Consider the following 20,097-nt stretch of genomic DNA (forward strand, 5'->3'; position numbering starts at 1 on the left):
ACAAAAATATATATGTTTATATACAGTTGATTCTCATTAGTTGCAGTAGTCATGTACTAAAAAGTTATTGCAAATGCTGAATGAACAAATACAGAACCATTGCTTCTATGGAAAATGCAGAGTTAGGTTTCAGTAGCTGGTCATGTTTTTGTCAAACAATCAATTCATAACCTTGTTTTATGTGTGCTTCTGTTTAAAGACACCTTATTTAATACATATTTCTCGCAACTAATTCATTGCATGGCCTTTGAATGATTTAAAGCCTGGTCTTTAGAGGCCATTTGCATTATACAGGTTTGTTTGCTGATGTCATCATAAAACAAGCAGTCTCATCAGCATTGTGAAACTATTCTTTCACATGACCCTTTTACTGCATAACACACAGCAGGTATTTTTAAATTCTTGAGACTCCTTATCTGCAGAGCCTGAATCTCATGCAAGTTTAACATTTTCTGAAATCTGTGAGTCAGCCAGCACTAGCCCAGAAGAATTTAACATTCTCCTGACCCTGGGTAACGCGATGATAAATTTCTATGGCCTTTATTTAGCCTCACAACAATGTTGTTCCACATGTTTTTCTATTGGTCATCATCTTATGAATTCACAAATTTAATTTTTTTCCATAGCTTCAATGCATAAGTGTTAATTTATCACTTTTGTGGCCTGAAGTGCATATTAGTGAATTTCTCTATTTTTTGGACATACTGCATTGTTGATTCATTAACATTAAATTCATAATCAACAGTTCTATCACTTGTGTCTGAATGAAACTGACCTAACACACATACTTTCTCTGTAAGGCACATCACAGCTTCTTACACTTACCAACACTAGACAGCACTTCAGCACTTTGCATCAGGGCAATTTTAAACAACAAAATCCCATGAAAATGCAAAAATAAAAGTGGCACCAGATAGACTGCAATAAGGACACTTCTTTACTGCATGAGAGCTAAAACCAGAAAGCAGTGCAGAGAATCACCTTGTTTGAACATGTGCATTGTGCATCTCAAATTTTTCAACACTTTGTACATGCATGTGTTGTAATGCATGTATGAAGTATAGATTTGGGGGTTATTACCAAGTAGGGAAATTACAAATATGAAACCTGCAAATATTGACGATCAATCGTGTTTTGTCTCCCTAGTTTTATCCTCACGTCTGCTTCTATGGTCTACACTCAATGCAACAGTCAGGATGACTCTTCTAAAATATGTGAGATAATGTCACTTCTTCAGATCCTCAGAATAAAAGTCAATGTGCTGACAGTGGCCTACAAGACCCTCCGCAGTTTGACCCTGGCTATTTCTTTGAGTCCACCTCGGCAGCTCTTCCTTACAACCATGTTGGCCATCTTGCTGTTACTTAAACTTGCCAAGCCCTCTTTGGTGTCAGGGCCTGCCCTTGCTATTCTCTTTCATGCAAAGCCTTCCTCCTCAGCACTGCATCACTCTCTCACTCTGTTAAGTCTCTACTCAGGTCTTTCCAAACCAACCTGTTTGAAATAGCCCCTCATTCCAATCCCTTTTCTCTCTTTCTTGCTCCATGTTTCTCCATTGTACTTATCAGCATCTGTCTCCTTATATGTTTTACTGGTACGTATGGTGATCATCATTCTTCCTCCTGTTTGCTTCATGAAGGCAAAGAGCTTTTTCTTATTTGTATTCACAGTGCCTAGAATATTGTAAAATCTCAGTAAATATTTGTTGAACAAATTATTGAAAGAAAGAGATGTATTTAATTAATTTAAAAGTGGATGGAAGAAGAAATACAACCTTGTAGAAAATATGCAAACACTCATAAACTTTGTCCAAATTCACTTTGTGTTTTAAGGTTTGTTTATATCAATCCCTTTCTGGTTAAGATATAAAATTGAAAAGTCAGAAAAAAATGGCCACAAAATATTTAATGAATTGGTGGAAATGTTTTGGTTTGACTTTCTAATTGAATAAGAATGAATTCAGATTTTACTTGAATACTATAGGCTATGGGTTGAATGTGTCCCCCAAAGTTCATGTGCTGTAAACTTAATCCCCAATGCAATAGTGTTAGGAGGTGAGACTTTTCATTGGTAATTAGGTCATGAGCGCTCTGCCCTCATGAATAGATTAATGCCCTTATCATGGGATTGGGTCTGTTATCACAGGGGTGAGTTCCTGATAAAAGGATGAGTTTGGCCTCCTTCCTCTCTCTCATGAGCACTTGTGCTCTTTTGCTGTTCTGCCTTCTGTCATTAGATGACACAGCAAGAAGGCCCTCCTCAATGCCAGCACCTGGCTATTGGACTCCCACTCTCCAGATTGTAAAAAATAGATGTCTTTCCTTTATATGTTACCCAATCTTTGATATTCTGTTATAGCAACACCAAACAGGCTAAGACACCATGTATTCCCCCATCTTCCCTTTCTTTTCTGTTGTTTTAGAAAGATAAAACTTTCCAAAGACCTTTGTTTTAAAACCAGTAAATCAAAGAATCTCCCAGTTTGTAGCTATAACTGATAAATACAATACTGTTTTTAACTAATCAAAACACAAATCCATAATGAATTAATTCCCTAGACTTTGGAAAAAACTATTTTGCAAAGATGGTTTCTAGAATGAGATACCTATTATGGTTTATCCTGATATTGTACTTCCAAAAACCATCATGTTAAACAATATAACTGTAGTGTCTCTTCAATCAAATTGATAAATATATCTCAGCCAACCTCTCTCTTCAATCTGATTCTGCTTTCTCTATTTCTGATCCTGTAAGAATCATGGCAACCTCTTTGCTTGAGCTCTATTTGAAAACAAACAAAATGAGGTTCTATTTCATAAATTTAAAACAAAAAATAGAGTACCTACGCTGAAAAGTGCTTCATGCAAAAGAGCATATTTCAAGGGCTTCTTAATCATATGTTTGTAGGAACTTAATCTGCAAACCAATGTCTAAATCTGACATTGTTTGGTCAATATATAAGACTGATAGGCTAAATTCCCAAGGTCTAATTGTTTTCATTAAAGTCTCAGTTTAGGAAAGCAACAAAGTTAGCAGATTATCTTCTTTATCTTTATGTCGTTTTCCTCTCCTTTTACAGTTTAGTGACTTCCAAGACCACTAGATATTTCTGGTCTAGCATAATAAAATCTTATTTTATTTTGCTAGGAGGAGAGGGATGGAGGTTCTATAGCAAAGAGTGAGATTTATTTTCATTGTATTTCTGATTGTTCATGTATTAATTTTTCAATAATAAAATAATTAGAAAATAAATAAGGCTATGAGGTTAGGTGCCTTGGGATTTTCAGTTAATAATCAATTGCTGTGTGATGAGAAAGTGAGTAAAAGTTTTGAAAGAAAAAAATACATTTTCAATATTTTTGTTTCATGTTGGTGTAAAGAAATGCAACTGATTTTTCTATGTTGATTTTGAATTCTGAAAATTAACTGAATTCATTTATTAGTTCTAACAGTTTTTTGTGGATTCATCAAAGATTTCTACATACAGGGCTATGTCATCTGCTAAAAGGGATAATTTTGCTTCTTCCTTTTCACTTTGGACAAGATTGGAAAAATAGGTATTGCTAAAATATTTGTACTACTTAAAGCTATCTATAGGTTCAATACAATCTCTCTCAAAATTTCCATAATATTTTTCAGAGAAATGGAAAAAAATGCTAATATTGTATAGAATTGCAAAAGATATTGAATAGCCAAAGCAAACTTGAGAAATAAAAACAAAGTTGGAGGCATTAAAGTGCCTAATTTTAAATTATATTACAAAGCTATAGTATGTAAAACAGTATGGGCTGGGCACAGTGGCTCATGCCTGTAATCCCAACACTCTGGGAGGCCAAGGTGGGTGGATTGCCTGAGGTCAGGAGTTCAAGACAAGCCTGGCCAACATGGTGAAACCCTGTCTCTACTAAAAATACAAAAATTAGCTGGCCGTGGTAGCACATGTCTGTAGTCCCAGTTCCTCAGGAGCCTGAGGCAGAAGAATCTCTTGAACCCGGGAGGCAGAGGTTGCAGTGAGTGAAGATCTCACCACTGCACTCTAGCCTGGGTGACAGAGCAAGACTCCATCAAAACAACAACAACAACAACAACAAAAAAAAAAAACCCAGTATGGTGCTGGCATAAAAGCAGGCACACAGATCAATAGAACAGCATAGAGAGTGCAAAAATAAACCCAAGCATATATGATTAACTAATTTTCGACAGGTCACCAAGAAGACACGATAGGAAAAGGATAGTTTCTTCAATAAATAGTGATGAAAAAACTGGATATCCACATGCAAAACACTAAAATTGGACCCTTATATTATACCATATACAAAAAAATCAAATCAAAATAAATAACAGACCTCAATGTAAAACCTGAAATTATAAAACTACAAGAAGAAAATTAGGAAAAACTCCTTGGGGTTGGCCTTGGCAATGACTTTTTGGATATTATACCAAAAGCTTAGGCAACAAAAGCAAACAAAACAAGACCAAACAGGTAGGATGGCATCAAACTGAAAAGCTCGTCTGCACAGCAAAGTAAATAATCAATGAAATGAAAAGGTAGCCTACAGATTGGGAGAAAATATCTGTTAAGGGGTTAATATCCAAAATTTATAAAGAACTCACACAACTCAATAAAAAATGGGCAAAGGACCTGAATAAACGTTTCTTCAAAGAAGCCATTTAAATGATCAACAAGTATATGAAAAGGTGCTCAACATCACTGACCATCAGAGCAATGCAAATCAAAATCACAATGAGATGTCACCTTACACCTGTCACTGTTGGAGAAAATATAAATTGGTGCAGCCGTTTTGGAAAACAGTATGAAGATTTCTCAAAAAGTCCAAAAGAGAACTACCATATGATCCAGTAATCCCTCTGCTGGGAATATACTCAAATAAATGAATACTCAGTATCTCGTAGAAACATCTGCACTTCCATGTTTATCATAGCACTAGTCACAATAGCCAAAATACAGAAATAACCTAAGTGTCCATGGACAGATGAATGTACTAAAAAATTGTGATGCGCACACACACACACACAATGGAATATTATTTGTCTTAAATAAGGGGATCTTGCTAGGTTTGTGACAACATGGACAACCTGAAGGATACTATGCTACATGAAATAACCCAGACACAGAAAGAAACATATGGCATGATGTCACTTATATGCAGAATCTTTTTTAAGTCAATGACATAAAAACAGAGTAGAATGGTAGTTATCAGGGGAGGAGGTTAGGGAGGAATAGGGAGATGTAGATTAAAGCGTACAAAATTAACAGTTATGTAGGGTGAGTAAAGATAGAGATGTAGTGTACAGAATGAGAATTATAGTTAACAGTATCGCATTTGGGAAATTGGCTGAAAGAGATTTTAGGTGGTCTTCATACACATCCCCCTAATACACACGGTAATTATGTGAGATGACAAATATGTTGTTTGATACAGTAATGCTTTCATTATATATATTATATATATTATATACATTATATATACACTTATATATACATATATGTACATATGTGTATATATGTATGCATATATGTATATATAGGTAAAACATGCGATGTTTTGAGATATATGCACATATATGTATAGATGTGCACATATGTATACATATCTGTATATGTATATGTACATATATGTGTATAGATGTATACATATATGTACACACGCACATATATACATGTGTATATACACATATGTACATGTATACATATATGTACATGTATACGTGTATATATACATATATGTACGTATATGTATGTATGCATATATGTATGTACATATGTACACATATACGTACGTATGTGCATATATATATATCTCAAAACATCACATTAGGGATTATTTTACTAACTTATTTTATTTAATCCTAATAGCATTTCAAGCTTATGACTCCACTTTAAAAAGAGAGAAAAAATGCTGTAGCAAATATACACAAGTGAATCACACAGAAGTTCATTCACTCAGTGGGAACACTACTTTACACCAGTAAATGTATAAATGGCAGAATGGTCATTCTTATGTACAAATGGCTGGGTGATGTATAAATGTCTAGAGGATCATTCCTATGAGTGTGGGATTTTGATGGGCAGTCAGTGAAACATTTCTGGTGTCTGCTGCCAGATTTAGTCCTCCATTTTGATACATTTAAGAAGACTCATTAGTCTCATGAATTAGAGTAGAGAAGAGTGTAAAGAAGACAACAAGGGAAACCAAAAATTGCTTATCTGACAAAAGAGTCAGGGATTACTTAGATTCACGAGTCATAAAAATGACTCCAATCTAACAAGATAAAATTTAATGAAAAAAAGTAAAATTCAGCTATCAGAATTTGCAAAATTAAAATTTCAAATATGTAGAAAGGCACAGTTGAGTAAGTGCTAATGACAGAGTTTTTAGTGAATTTCAAGTTCATTATTGGTCAATAATGTGACGTGTGATAAAAGGGTGAAAAACTTCAAGCCATGCAAATAAAAGTGGAGTGGCCACAACAAAGAAAGTAAAAACTTCATGTCCATAGGCCTTAGTAAATCACAAATAAAATATCTGTTCCATTTGGAGAGATTTTGACAAATTGGAATGATCTTTGCTGTTATGTAAGAGATTCATACATTTTAAGAATTGTCAACATTTATGATTTCTGAGCTTTCTTGCTACTCATAATCATTTGAAACTTTCACCCTATGCAAAATTCTCTCTTGTTATTGTTATGATCACCAAAATTTAAAGTATTACTTCTGTAACTGTAACCTAATGGTCTTTACTTAATTCCTTATCGGTTTCAACCTACTCTTAAATTGCTCTGGCTCTAAATGAGATACAAGAAAGGAAAATCTAACCACCTGACAATCTGTACAAATGAATTTTGGGAAAAGACTTGTATTAAAGCCTACATATCAGTTATTTGAAGAAGATGAATGATGACACTTGACAAATATGAGACCAATATGAAATTTTTAAAATGTTATATAGAGTTGTTATAGATAAAATATTAAAGAGAAACTAAAGTTTCATCTTCAAGCTTGTATAATGAAACAATATTGAAATAACAATACAAAATCTCCTTCAACTGAGTCTTTGCTCAGATGTCACCTACCCTGACCACCTTATTTAAAACTACAGATACACTTTCCACTTCTTCTTTCTTAGCTCTTACTACGTTTTTGCATGATATATTATATACTTATTCTTTTCTGTTTATTGCTTATTTTCTGTCTTATTCCACTAGCATGTAAATTCCATGAGGGTATTGTCTGTTTACCAATGACTCTCCAGCACATATGAAAGAATAAATATATAGTATCACCTTATAGTTTTCTAAATGCTATAATTATTGTATTTGTTAAAGTTCAGTTTCAGAGAAAAAATTCCACACTTGGTATTTTCAGCCCCAACTTAGGTATCACAGGGTGTTAAATGACTTACAGAATCACTGGGAGAAATGAACAAAAATATTCTAGGCAGAACCTTCAGGAAGAACTCCTAACGTCACAATTCAGAGGTGCACCATGGAGGAAACTACAGCCTTTTCTATGATAGAAAGCTGTCTGGAAAATTGGAAAGTTTCAGTATAACAGCTTGCTCCAGGATCACAACATCACTGACTTAATTTGTTAGCAACCAAGATTAGTAAGCTGACAGCACAGTGCCATTAGCAACAGGAAGCTACTCCTACTATTTCTGGATTCAGAAATGTCTCATGTTTTCTAGATTAAACACATACCTTTCAAGAGGAATTAACATAGTCATGGGGAACAATGAAACCAGCAACTCATTCTGTCTTTCTGAATTTGTAATATTGCTCACTTCTTTCTACTTATCTGCTCTGTTTGTCTTTGCCAAAGACTGATTTTTCCGTCTCCAGTCCACCTATAAGAAACTAGAGTTTTGTCCAGGATAGATCACATATTAAGCCACAAGACAAAGTCTCAAAAAAATTTTAAAAATCTAAGTCATATCAAATATCTTATCAAATGACAATGGAACAAAAATAGAAATTAATAACAAGAGGAAATTTGAAACACATTTGAAATTTACAAATGGATGTAAATTAAGCAACATAATCCTGAACAACCATTGATCAATGAAGAAATTAAGAAGGAATTTTAAAATTTCTTAAAACATATGAAAATGGGAACACAACACACCAAAACCTATGAGATGCAACAAAAGCAATGCTAAAAGGGAAGCTTGTAAAAATAAACACCTACATCAATAAAGTAGACAGATTTCAAATAAACAACCTAATTATGCACCTCAAGAAGCTAGAAAAGCAAGGAAAAACTAATCTCAAAATTAGAAGAAAATAAATAATAAAGATCAGAGCAGAACTAACAAAGTATAGATTAAAAAAAAACAAAGATAAAGTGAAAAGTTTTTTTTGAAAAAGATAAAATTGATAAACTGCTAGACTGAGAAAAGAGAAAGAATATGAAAATAAGATCAGAAACAAAAAATACATTACAACTGATACCACAGAAATAAGAAAGATTATTAGAGATCATTATGAACAACTACATGGCAACAGATTGGAAAACCTAGAGGAAATGAATATGTTCCTGAACACATACAACCTACCAGTATTGAACCAGGAAGAAATAGAGAACCTGAACAAACCATTAATTAGTAACAAGATTGAATGAGTAATAAACAGTCTCCCAACAAAGAAAAGCCCATGACTGTTGGCTTTATTGCTGAATTCTTCCAAACATTTGAAGAAAAACTAACTCCAATTCTTCTAAAACTATTCCAAAAAATTAAAAAGAGGGAATTCTTTCTAACTCACTCTATAAGGCCAGTATTAGCCTGATAACAAAACCAGACAAAGACACAACAACAACAACAACAACAACAACAAAAGAAAATCACAGGCCAATATCCCTGATGAATATTGATGCAAAAATCCTCAACAAAATACCAGCAAACTGAATCTTACAACATGCTAAAAAGATAATGTGCCAAAATCTAGTGGAATTTATCCCACAGTCGCAAGGATGGTTCAACATAGGCACGTTGATAAATCTGATACATCAAATCAATAGACTAAAGGACAAGAACTATCTGATCATCTCAATTGATGCAGGAAAAAGCATTTGATAAAATTAAACATACCTTCCTGAAAAAACCTTCAGCAAATTAAGCATAGAAGGAAAATATCTCAACACAATAAAGGCCATATATGATAAAACCCATAGCTAACATTATACTGAATAGGAAAAAGCTGAAAGCCTTTCCTCAAGAGCTGGAAACAAGATAAGAATGCACACTTTAACCACTCCTATTTAGCATAGTACCGAAAGTCCTAGACAGAGCAATCAAGCAAGAGAAAAATAAAAAGAATCTAAATTGGAAAACAGGAAGTCAAAGTGTCCCTCTCTGCAGGCAACATGATCTTATATCTAGAAAAACCTGAAGCCTGCACCAAAACCCCTTAAAACTGATAACAAAATCAGTACAATTGTAGGATACAAAATCAAAATATAAAAATCAATAGGATTCCTTAAAACCAATAATGAACTAGCTGAAAAAGAATCTGGAAAGCAATCTCATTTATAATAGCTACCAAAAAAATACCTAGGAATACATATATCCAAGGATGTGAGAGACCTCTGTCAAAAAAAGTAGAAAACACTGATGAAAGTGATTGAAGAGGACACAAACAAATGGAAAGATCGCCCATGATTATGGACCACAATAATTAATACCATGAAAATCACAATACTACCCAAAGCAATCTTCAGGTTCAATTCAATTCCTATAAAATACCAATAATGCTCTTCACAGAAATGGAAAAAAAATCCTAAAATGTGTACGTAACTACAAAATACACTGAACAGCCAAAGCAATCCGAAGCAAGAAGAACATAGCTGGAGGCATTACACTATCTGTAGGATGGGAGAAAATATTTGCAAACTATGTGTCCACCAAGGGACTAATACCAAGAATGTGCAAGGAACTCAAATAATTCAACAGCAAAAAAATAAACAACTAATCCTACTACAAAGTGGGCAAAAGATCTGAGTGCGCATTTCTCAAAAGAGGACATAAATATGGCCAACAGGTGTATGAAAAAATGCTCAATGTTTCTAATCATCAGAGAACTACAAATAGAATGGATACCAAAAAGACAAAAAAAAATAACAAATGCTGGCAAGATTTAGAGAGAAGGCAGCTCTTATATACTGAGTATATATTATACTCTTATTTATCTGTTTTTTCTTTTTTTTTGTATGTAACTTTTTATTTCTAATTAAATAGATGTGTAAGAGTAACAACATTGAATTCCTGCATATTTATGCCAATTTTAGCTATTTTTCCTTCCTAATTCTTCAATTCCTAGGAAGCCCAGAGATGATGTACTAATATATTTTAAAAGTAAAAAGTGGGTTGAAGAAAAGTTGTAAAATACATACAAGTACGTTGACCTGTAAGTGAAGCTAATCTAACAAACATGTCAAATCAGTCTTCTTTTTAACTCTAAAATATTTGTGTATAGGCTATATTTCTTTTTTATATTATTATTATTATTATACTTTAAGTTTTAGGGTACATGTGCACAATGTGCAGGTTTGTTACATATGTATCCATGTGCCATGTTGGTATGCTGCACCCATCAACTCGTCATTTAGCATTAGGTATATCTCCTAATGCTGTCCCCCTCCTCCCCCCACCCCACAACAGTCCCCGGAGTGTGATGTTCCCCTTCCTGTGTCCATGTGTTCTCATTGTTCAATTCCCACCTATGAGTGAGAACACGCGGTGTTTTTTCTTAAGATTAGGAGTTGACTTGTCCTTTTTCTAAGTGACTTTATCCAAGATCACCTCCTGACATTAAGTGACCAAGTTTTTTACATGATTCCCAGGATAGCACTAACAACATACTCTAGCACAGCTGGTCAGGGAAGGATCACAAATATAAAGATCGTGGCTGGAATAAACAATTATCAGGTCCGTACCTTGCTGAGAAAGAAAAATAATACCGTTACTGCAAGATAAAAGTTTAAAGGCTGAGCAGGAAATAGAAAAGCATGCTATAAATTATTTCAATTTACTAGGATAATTTTTAAAATAACTGTTTTCAAGAATTCTTTCAAATTTCCATAATTTAAAAATCTCTTCATTGCAGCTTAGTCAATCCCTAACTAGTAAGTAATTGTAGGAAGAACATGTTATCCATATGAGTTCAAGAGTTTAATAGAAAAATGCAAAGATTGGACCCCAACTACTATCAATTTTTGAGTCAATTTCCCTTTTGTTTTTTTAATTATAAAAAAGCACTAAGAAATAACCATATTCTTCTTTTAAATAACTTTAGAAGAGACCATAACCACAGTTGAGACTAAGAAAAGCAAATAAAAGATGACTTTAGGAAACCTATCAATCACCATACCTGATATATGTTGGTATCTCTGAAGATTAGAATAATGCACTTTTGCCTCATTCAAATCCTGGTATAAAGCTGGACTGTATAAAGACCAACAAATAGTCAACACATGAAACTACTTGGTTTTAGTGCTTGAGGCTAATATAAATTTTATCCAACATTGAAAGCTGAAAGGCTCAATAGCCAGCTCAAATACTCTAGAAAGGAAGTTTATCAATGCAATCCCACACCGATTACATACGCTAGACCAAAGTCTGACTCCTGCATGCCCCCAAATTAAATGGATCCTACCTGTGCAACTCAGATTCCCATTTCATCAGTTTTCCAAACACCCTCCAAACACCTAAAGCTTTTAGGTACTCAGTGCCTAGTTAATGGATTCTACAATGATGAATCTTGTCTAGTAAATGAAAATATATCTGTGCCTAAAGCCAAACATATCAGAATAAAATGAATGTAATGTTCTACCTTAAACAAAGCAACACATACATTTTTTAATGTGGTTTGTTTTCCTACATTGTATAGTATATATTAAAATCTGCAATATGTGAAACTCTATCACTGAAATAACTATTATTGATTTCAAAGGAAAATTATTATAAGTGTGACTTTTAGTTAACACATAAAATCACATCAATAAATAGAAATAGAAAATATTTTCTTAGCTTTGCTTTTCCTACAAAAAACTATTTTATTGGAAACTCCTGAGGGTGAAACACTCATATAGCATTCTTTTATAAAGATTATTTTAGCTTATGGGTCCTTAAAAACAAATATATCCTGAGTACCTATTCTGTACTGGGCAAAATTCTAAATGTTGGCCATAAGTACCCAAATAGGACAAACATATTTCCTGGTCCCATGTAATGGGGAGTAATATATACTAAATATTCACACATATATTATACATCTATGTCACATAGGTACATGGATATGTGTGTGTAGAAAAGTTAGGTATTTTTGTGAAATTTTGTTTTAGGCATGTCTGTGTATGTGTGTGTGTATGTACTGATGACACAAATATCTTACTATGGTGACAGCCAAAAACACACAAAATCTAATGATCTAGGAAATGAAAGTGGCTAGAGAATATTTTCAGGAACACAATCATGAAGATTAGGAATATTAAGGATTTGAGGTAGCCACCAAATATTTTTAAGCAACAGGAATGCTCAGATTTTCATTTGTAAAACATCTTTTAAATGATATGTGGTGAATCAACAATAGGGAAACAGAACTCAAGTGAAGACACCAATTAGGAGGTTATAGTTCACGCTGGGAATGATAGAAGCTAGGAGAGAAAACAGAGGCAGAGAGGGGTGGACAAATTCCAGATGTATCAGGGAGCTTGAGATGAAAAGACTTTAAGAGACACACCAAAGTGTACACACACACACACACAAACACACACACACACACACAGCCCAGAAAGAAAAGGAGAGAGGAAAGCAGAAAATTAGAAAGTAAAAAAGGAAAACATGGCATATCTCAGGCATCATCATACTTCCCAAATTTTTTTAGGATGTATCATTGCCAATGTCATGCACAGTAAAGGCCTCTGGTTATGGAGGCATAATATTAATATTAATCACTAGCTACGGAATAAGTACAGTAAGAGAATCCTTTTTATTTCTGCCAGAAATTACTTATTTTGAATCACAATGAAAAGTATCTATCCGTCCATCCTATGTAAAAATGGTGGCAACCACAGTTTTTCTCGCAGCTCTCTCCATCAAGACAAACCCACACAGTGAAAAATGTTCTCAGGAGGTTAGAGGGAAACACTACTTCCACGGTTATTGATATGCTTACTACAGACAACTGCATCACAATTCAGGAAAATACTGAACAAAGCCCAAAGCTACTTCTTTTCTGTTACATTTAAAAAGAGAATCCAGGAAAGTGCAAGGACCCAGACCTTACTAACTGGAAAGAAGATGAGCATTAGCAGCATTGATCACTCCAAGAATTGAGCCTAAAATATATAAACCAGTTATTTCTCTTAAAGACAACTCATTGACTTTAGAATTTGAGATGAGAGATGGCACATTTGGGAAAATATAAGCATGCTGATCACTAGAAAGATTCTAATGAAAAGTGATATCTGTGCAAAAAAAATTTTCAATCCTATACAACCAAACTATGTTTGCCAGATATTTTAGCCAAGAGGGTTACTAAATTTATTTGTTCATGAGTGGTTAAAATAAAGGCACAGTAGATTGTGATTCAGACTGGATTCTGGAGACAAGCTCTCTGGGTCAATCTTCTGATCAGTTGTTTAACTTCAGGCAAGTTACTTCATGTTTCTAAGCTTCAGTTTCCTTATCATTTTTTCCATCACAATTAGTTGTGAGAACTAAATGAGGTTCAATCATAAAAATGTCGTCTAGAGTTTGGTACTTACTAAACACTCGGTAACAATTATTAGTAGAAATATAGCTATTATTGTTGGAAAAGAATATGACATTTGTTCATTCAACAAATATTTACCAAGAATTCACTACTAGAAATAAGGCTAATGTGATGGTTAATTTTATAAGTCAACTTGACTGGGTTAAGGGATACCCAGATAGCTGGTAAAATATTATTTCTGGTGTGTCTGTGAGGGTGTTTCTTTTTTTTTTTTTTTTTTTTTTGAGACGGGGTCTCGCTCTTTCGCCCAGCCCGGAGTGCAGGGGTGCGATCTCGGCTCACTGCAAGCTCCGCCTCCTGGGTTCACACCATTCTCCTGCCTCAGCCCCCCGAGTAGCTGGGACTACAGGCGCCCGCCACCGCGCCCGGCTAATTTTTTGTATTTTTAGTAGAGACGGAGTTTCACCGTGTTAACCAGGATGGTCTCGATCTCCTGACCTCATGATCCGCCCGCCTCAGTCTCCCAAAGTGCTGGGATTACAGGCGTGAGCCACCGCGCCTGACCAAGGGTGTTTCTTGAAGAGCTTCTCATTTCAATCAGTAGACTAAGTAGAGAATATCTGCCCCTACCAATATGGATGTGCACCATCCAATACTTTGTGGGCCCAGATAGAACAAAATAAGCAGAGGAAGGGAAGAATTTAGTTCCCTTTCCTTAAGCTGGAACATCCAGGTTATGCTGCCCTTGGGCATCGGAGCTTCTGATTCTCAGGCCTTTGGGCATGGAACTTATACCAAGGAGACCCCTGGTTCTCAGCCATTTGGCCTTGGACTAAGATTTACATAATCAGTCCTTCCAACTCAAGCTGAATTACAACAATGACTTTCCTAGTTGTCCGGGTTACAGATGAAAGATCGTGGGACTTCTTGACCTCCATAACTGTGTGAGTCAATTTCCATAATACATTTCATTTTTTTTTTTTTTTTTTTTGAGACAGAGTCTCGCTCTGTCACCCAGGCTGGAATGCAAGGGCATGATCTCGGCTCGCTGTAACCTCCGCCTCCCAGGTTCAAGTGATTCTCCTGCCTCAGCCTCCTGAGTAGCTGGGATTACAGGCGCATGCCACCACACTCGCCTAATTTTTGTATTTTTAGTATAGATGAAGTTTCACCATGTTAGTCAGGCTGGTCTCTAACTCCTGACCTCATGACCCTTCCACCTCGGCTTCCCAAAGTGCTGGGATTACAGGTGTGAGCCACCATGGCTGGCTCATTTTGTCATCTATCTATCTATCTATCTATCTACCTACCTTCCTACCTACCTACCTACCTATCTTACTGCTATCTATCTTATTGATTCTGTTTCTAAGGAGAACACTAACTAATACAGCTCAAAAATATTTTTACATTTTAAAAGCATTCAGGCTGCAAGTGGAATGGTGCCTTCACTTTGTCCTCCAGCCGAGGCATCTGTGACCCAACGGCATGCAAACCCAGTGGCCTCAGCTGTGAGCACAGCAGTGGGAGCACCACCCATCCAGAGACCACCAGATTATCTCTTCCCAAGTCTTTACCATGGTGACCTACAGACAGACCTGAGTGTGGCCAATGTATTCCTCCATCGTATGCTGACCTTGGCACAGCTGTCAGAGATACTTTCCACAAAGGATTTGGTTCAGGGTTGGTGAAACTGGATGTGAAAAAAAAAAAAGTCATGCAGTGGCATGGAATTCTCAACATCTGGTTCATCTCATACAGACACTGGTAAAATTACTGGGATGTTGGAGACCAAATATAAATGGTGTGATTATGATCTGACTTTCACAGAAAAGCAGAACACTCTGGGAACAGAACACTCTGGGAACAGAAATCACAGTTAAAGACCAGGTTTTTCAAGCTTTGAAACTGACATTAGATACTACCTTCTCACCAAACACAGGAGAGAAAAGTGATAAGATCAAGTCCTGTTATAAGGAGAATGTATACACTTTGGTTTGACTTTCATTTTTCAGGACTTGAAATCCATGGTTTGGCTGTCTTTGCTGATGAGGCTGGCTTGCTGGGTACCAGATGACCTTTGACAGTGTCAAATCAAAGCTGACAAGGAATAACTTCTCACTGGACTATATAGGACTGGAGACTTTCAACTACACACTAATGTCAATGATGGGACAGAATATGGAGAATCAATTAATCAGAAAGTATGTGAAAATCTTGACACTTGAGTGCATCGTACTTGGACATCAGGTACCAACTGCACTCATTTTCACATTGCAGCTAAATATCGGATGGATTCCACTGCTTCCATTTCTGCAAAAGTCAACAACTCTAGTTAATTGGAGTGAGCTACACTCAGACACTGAGCTGAACAAGTACTGTCGACTCTGGTAGATAGGAAGAGCATTAATGCGGGAGGCCACAAACTTGGGCTTGCCTGGAGTTGGGAGCTTAATCCAGCTGAAAGAAACCTTCAGGATATCAGAAGATTTGACCTTAGTATATTTTCAAAGTGACCAGCAGGGCTCCCTACCACCCAACAAAAAAAGGTGATCAAAACTAAGAATGAGCTAAACAAGAACTGTGTTTTAAATATTTAGACAGTTACTTGATAGCTGGTTTATAGATGAATTGATTATCTATCTAGATACCAATGCTGCAGTCGTGCAGTCACATATACATTATTTAAAGATATGTAGGCCTGGTGTGCTGACTCAAGCCCATAATCTCAGCACTGTGGGAGGCCAAAGCGGACAGATCACTTGTGGCCAGGAGTTTGAGACCAGCCTGGCCAACGTAGCGAAACCCTGTCTCTACTAAAAATTACAAAAATTAGCCAGTCATGGTGGCACGTGCCTGCAGTCCCAGCTACTTGGGAGGCTGAGGCACGAGAATCGCTTGAACCGAGGAGGTGGAGGTTGCAGTGAGCCGAGATTGTGCCACTGCACTCCAGCCTGGGTGACAGATTGAAACTCTGTCTCAAATAAGTAAATAAACAAAAATAAAGATATTTAGGCCAAGGCATGAGATTACATGCCTGTAATCTCATCACTTTGGGAGACCAAGGTGGGTGGATCATTTGAGGCCAGGAGTTGGAAATAGCCTGGCTTTAGTAGAGCCAACCAGTCTCTACTAAAACTGCAAAAATTAGCCGGACATGGTGGTGTGCACCTGTAATCCAAACTACTCAAGAGGCTGAGGCAAGAGTCACTTGAATCTGGGAAGCGGAGGTTGCAGTGAGCTGAGATTAGGGATAAGATTAATAGCTAATTATACATTGCAGACAAAGAAGGTCAGTGAAATTGAAGACATTATACAGAAATTATTCAAAATAAAGCAAGCACAGAGAGGAAAAAGTCTGGGAACTAAAATGAACAGAAAATAAGTGACCTGTAAGACAATACTGTATAGTCTAACTTACATACAATTGGAGTACCAAAAGGAGAAGAGTTAGAAGGAATAAAAAACAGGTTTTTGAAGAAATAAAGGCTAAGAAATTATCAAACTACAGATCCAAGCTGTCCAACAAGTCCCAAGCAGAATGAAACTAAAGAAAAGCACATTGAGACACTACAAAATTAAATTGCTGAAAATTACTCCTAAAGTTAACCTCTTAAAAGCAGTCAGAAGAAAAAAAGACACATTACATACTGAAGAACAAAGATAAGAATGACGGCAAACTCCTCAGAAAGTACTTAAAACTAACACAACAGAGAAAAACCTTTAAAATACTGCATAAGAAAAAGAAGCTGCCAACCTACAAGTCTTACCCAGTGAAAATTTTTTCAAAATTGAGATGAAATTAATACTTTTTTTTTTTTTTTTTTTTTTTTTTTTTCAGAAAAACAACCAATGAGGGAATTAACCCTCAATAGAACTGCACTACAAAAAATGTCAAAGGACATTCTTTAGACAGAGGGAAAATAAAATCAGACAAAAATCTGTATCTGTACAAGTGAATGAAGAACACTGGAAATGGAAAATAAAGTGGGTAAATGTAAACATTTTTTAATCTATAAAATTAATTGTGTGTTTTAAAAATATATTGTGGTGTTTGTAGTATATAGAGAAATAAAATTTTTGCCAAAAATAGTAGAAATGATGGAAAGTTTGAAAATAGAAGTATATTGTTATAAGGTTCTTACTGTGTACATGAACTGGTATAATATTATTTGGAAAAGTACTATTGCAAGGTAAAGAGGTATATTATAAACCCTAGCGTATCCAACAAAAAACACAAAATTAAAACTAATGGTAAAAATAAAATAAATTTTAAAATCTTAATTAATCAAAAATAAAGAAGGGAAAAGAGAAAAAGGAACAAGAATGGATGAGACAAGTAGACAAAAACTGCAATACCGTAAATGTAAACACAACTATACTGAAAATAATGATACATTTAAATTGTCTGAACATATCAATTAAAAACAATGAAAAAGCAGTGCTTGTCAGATTGAATCAAAAAGCAATACCTAAGACATTATCTAGAAGAAACCTATTTTAAATATAAAGACATATAGGTTAAAAGCAAAAGGATTAAAATAAATACACAAAGCAAACACTTTTAGAAAGAAGCTAGAGTGTTCATATTTATATAAGACAAAGTAGAGTTTATAACAAGAAATGTTATAAAAATACAAACTTTATAAGATGAACAATTTCAGCAAATCTAGTATACGGCTTGGATGGTAATAGATGTGTTAACTAATTTCATTGTAGTAATTATTATATAAGGTATACATATATAATCATTGAGTTGTACACTTTATTTACAATCTTGGTCAATTAAATATTTTTTAAAGAGAATGATATTCATCATTTTGAAGGGATCAATTCATCAGTATACATAAAAAACCTAAATGTGGATACACTAATACCAGAGGTTTAAAACTGATAAAGATTGAAAAATAACTACACATATCCAATATTATAATTGAAGATATGAACACTTTCAGTAGTTGATAGAAAGAGAAGGCAGAAAATTAGCAAGGGTATAAAGTGCCTGAACAACAGATTGACCAGTCTCAATAAATTTAAGAAAATTGAAATCATATGAAGTTCTGTGGTCACTAAAGAATTAATTTACAGCGGCTCACGCCTGTAATCCCAGCCCTTTGGGAGGCCGGGGTGGGCGGATCACGAGGTCAGGAGATCGAGGCCATCCTGGCTAACACAGTGAAACCCCGTCTGTATTAAAAATACAAAAAATTAGCCGGGCGTGGTGGCGGGCGCCTGTAGTCCCAGCTACTCGGGAGGCTGAGGCAGGAGAATGGCGTGAACCCGGGAGGCGGAGCTTGCAGTGAGCCGAGATCGCACCACTGCACTCCAGCCTGGGCGACAGAGCGAGACTCCATCTCAAAATAGATAAATAAGATTTAATTTAAAAATCAATAATATTTGGGAAATCATCAGGTCTGAAAATTAAATAACACATCTGTAAATAAACCATAAGTAAGAATAAATTAGATAAAATGTAAGCTAAATGAAAACATACTATATGAAATTTGTAGGATGCAGCTGAAGCAGTGTTTCAAGAGAACTATACAGCATGAATAAAGATCTAAAAACCAGTGAGCTAAGATTTCACTGTAAGAAACAAAAATAGAAAAACAAATTAAACCCGACGTAATTAGAAGGAAGACAATAATAAAGATGAGTGAAAAAATTCAAGAAAAAGAGAAAAAAAAATAAAGTAAATCAATGAAACTAAAATCCGGTTCCTTGAACAGAGGAAAAAGTTGCTAAAGCATTAATTGAACTAATCAGGAAATAAAACACATAAATACCCAACATCAATAATGAAGAAAATGGACATAAATACAGATTTTACAGACATTAAAATGATTAAAAGGTAATATGAGCAAACTATAGGCTTATCGACATCTTGGATGTAATGGGCTAACTCCTCGAAATACATAAACTGACAAAAGATTCCTCAACAAGTCACAGATAACTGGATAGATAGCCTTATAACTACTAAACAAATTGAATTCATAATTGATATTCTTCTTACAAAAAAAGCTCCATGCCTAGATGACACCGGTGAATTCTACTAAACATTTAACGAAAAACAATACCAGTTTTGCACACATGCTTCCAAAAAATAGAAAATAAAATACTTCTCAACTTACTTTATCAGTCCAAATTACCTGATTTGAAAACCAAACAAAGGCAATATTTGAATAAATGAATAAATACATAAATACATGTATACATATTTACATGAAACAGACCTATAAGTCACCTGAACATAGTTGCAGAAATCCCAAACAAAATTTTAGTAAACAATACCCAAAAATGCAAAAAAAGGAAAAACAATAGCACATTATCTCAGCCCTATGGAGGTTGATTTAATATCCAGTA

The 20,097-nt window shown here is 35.0% G+C and overlaps 1 protein-coding gene across 1 annotated transcript in view; it reads right to left on the bottom strand.

Annotated features, from left to right (window-relative positions):
* LOC129482846 (uncharacterized) overlaps window positions 1-15,794 on the bottom strand; it is a 558,703-nt gene extending 542,909 nt beyond the window's left edge. The window contains exon 1 of the mRNA XM_063640658.1: window positions 15,333-15,794. Within this exon, the coding sequence (XP_063496728.1) occupies window positions 15,333-15,359 (27 nt within the window). The 5' untranslated portion in view covers window positions 15,360-15,794. The remainder of the gene's footprint in view (window positions 1-15,332) is intronic.
* Window positions 15,795-20,097: the final 4,303 nt, after the last annotated feature.

This window comes from Symphalangus syndactylus, chromosome 5 (genome assembly GCF_028878055.3).
Source record: "Symphalangus syndactylus isolate Jambi chromosome 5, NHGRI_mSymSyn1-v2.1_pri, whole genome shotgun sequence".
In the NCBI taxonomy this organism is placed as follows: Eukaryota; Metazoa; Chordata; class Mammalia; order Primates; family Hylobatidae; genus Symphalangus; species Symphalangus syndactylus.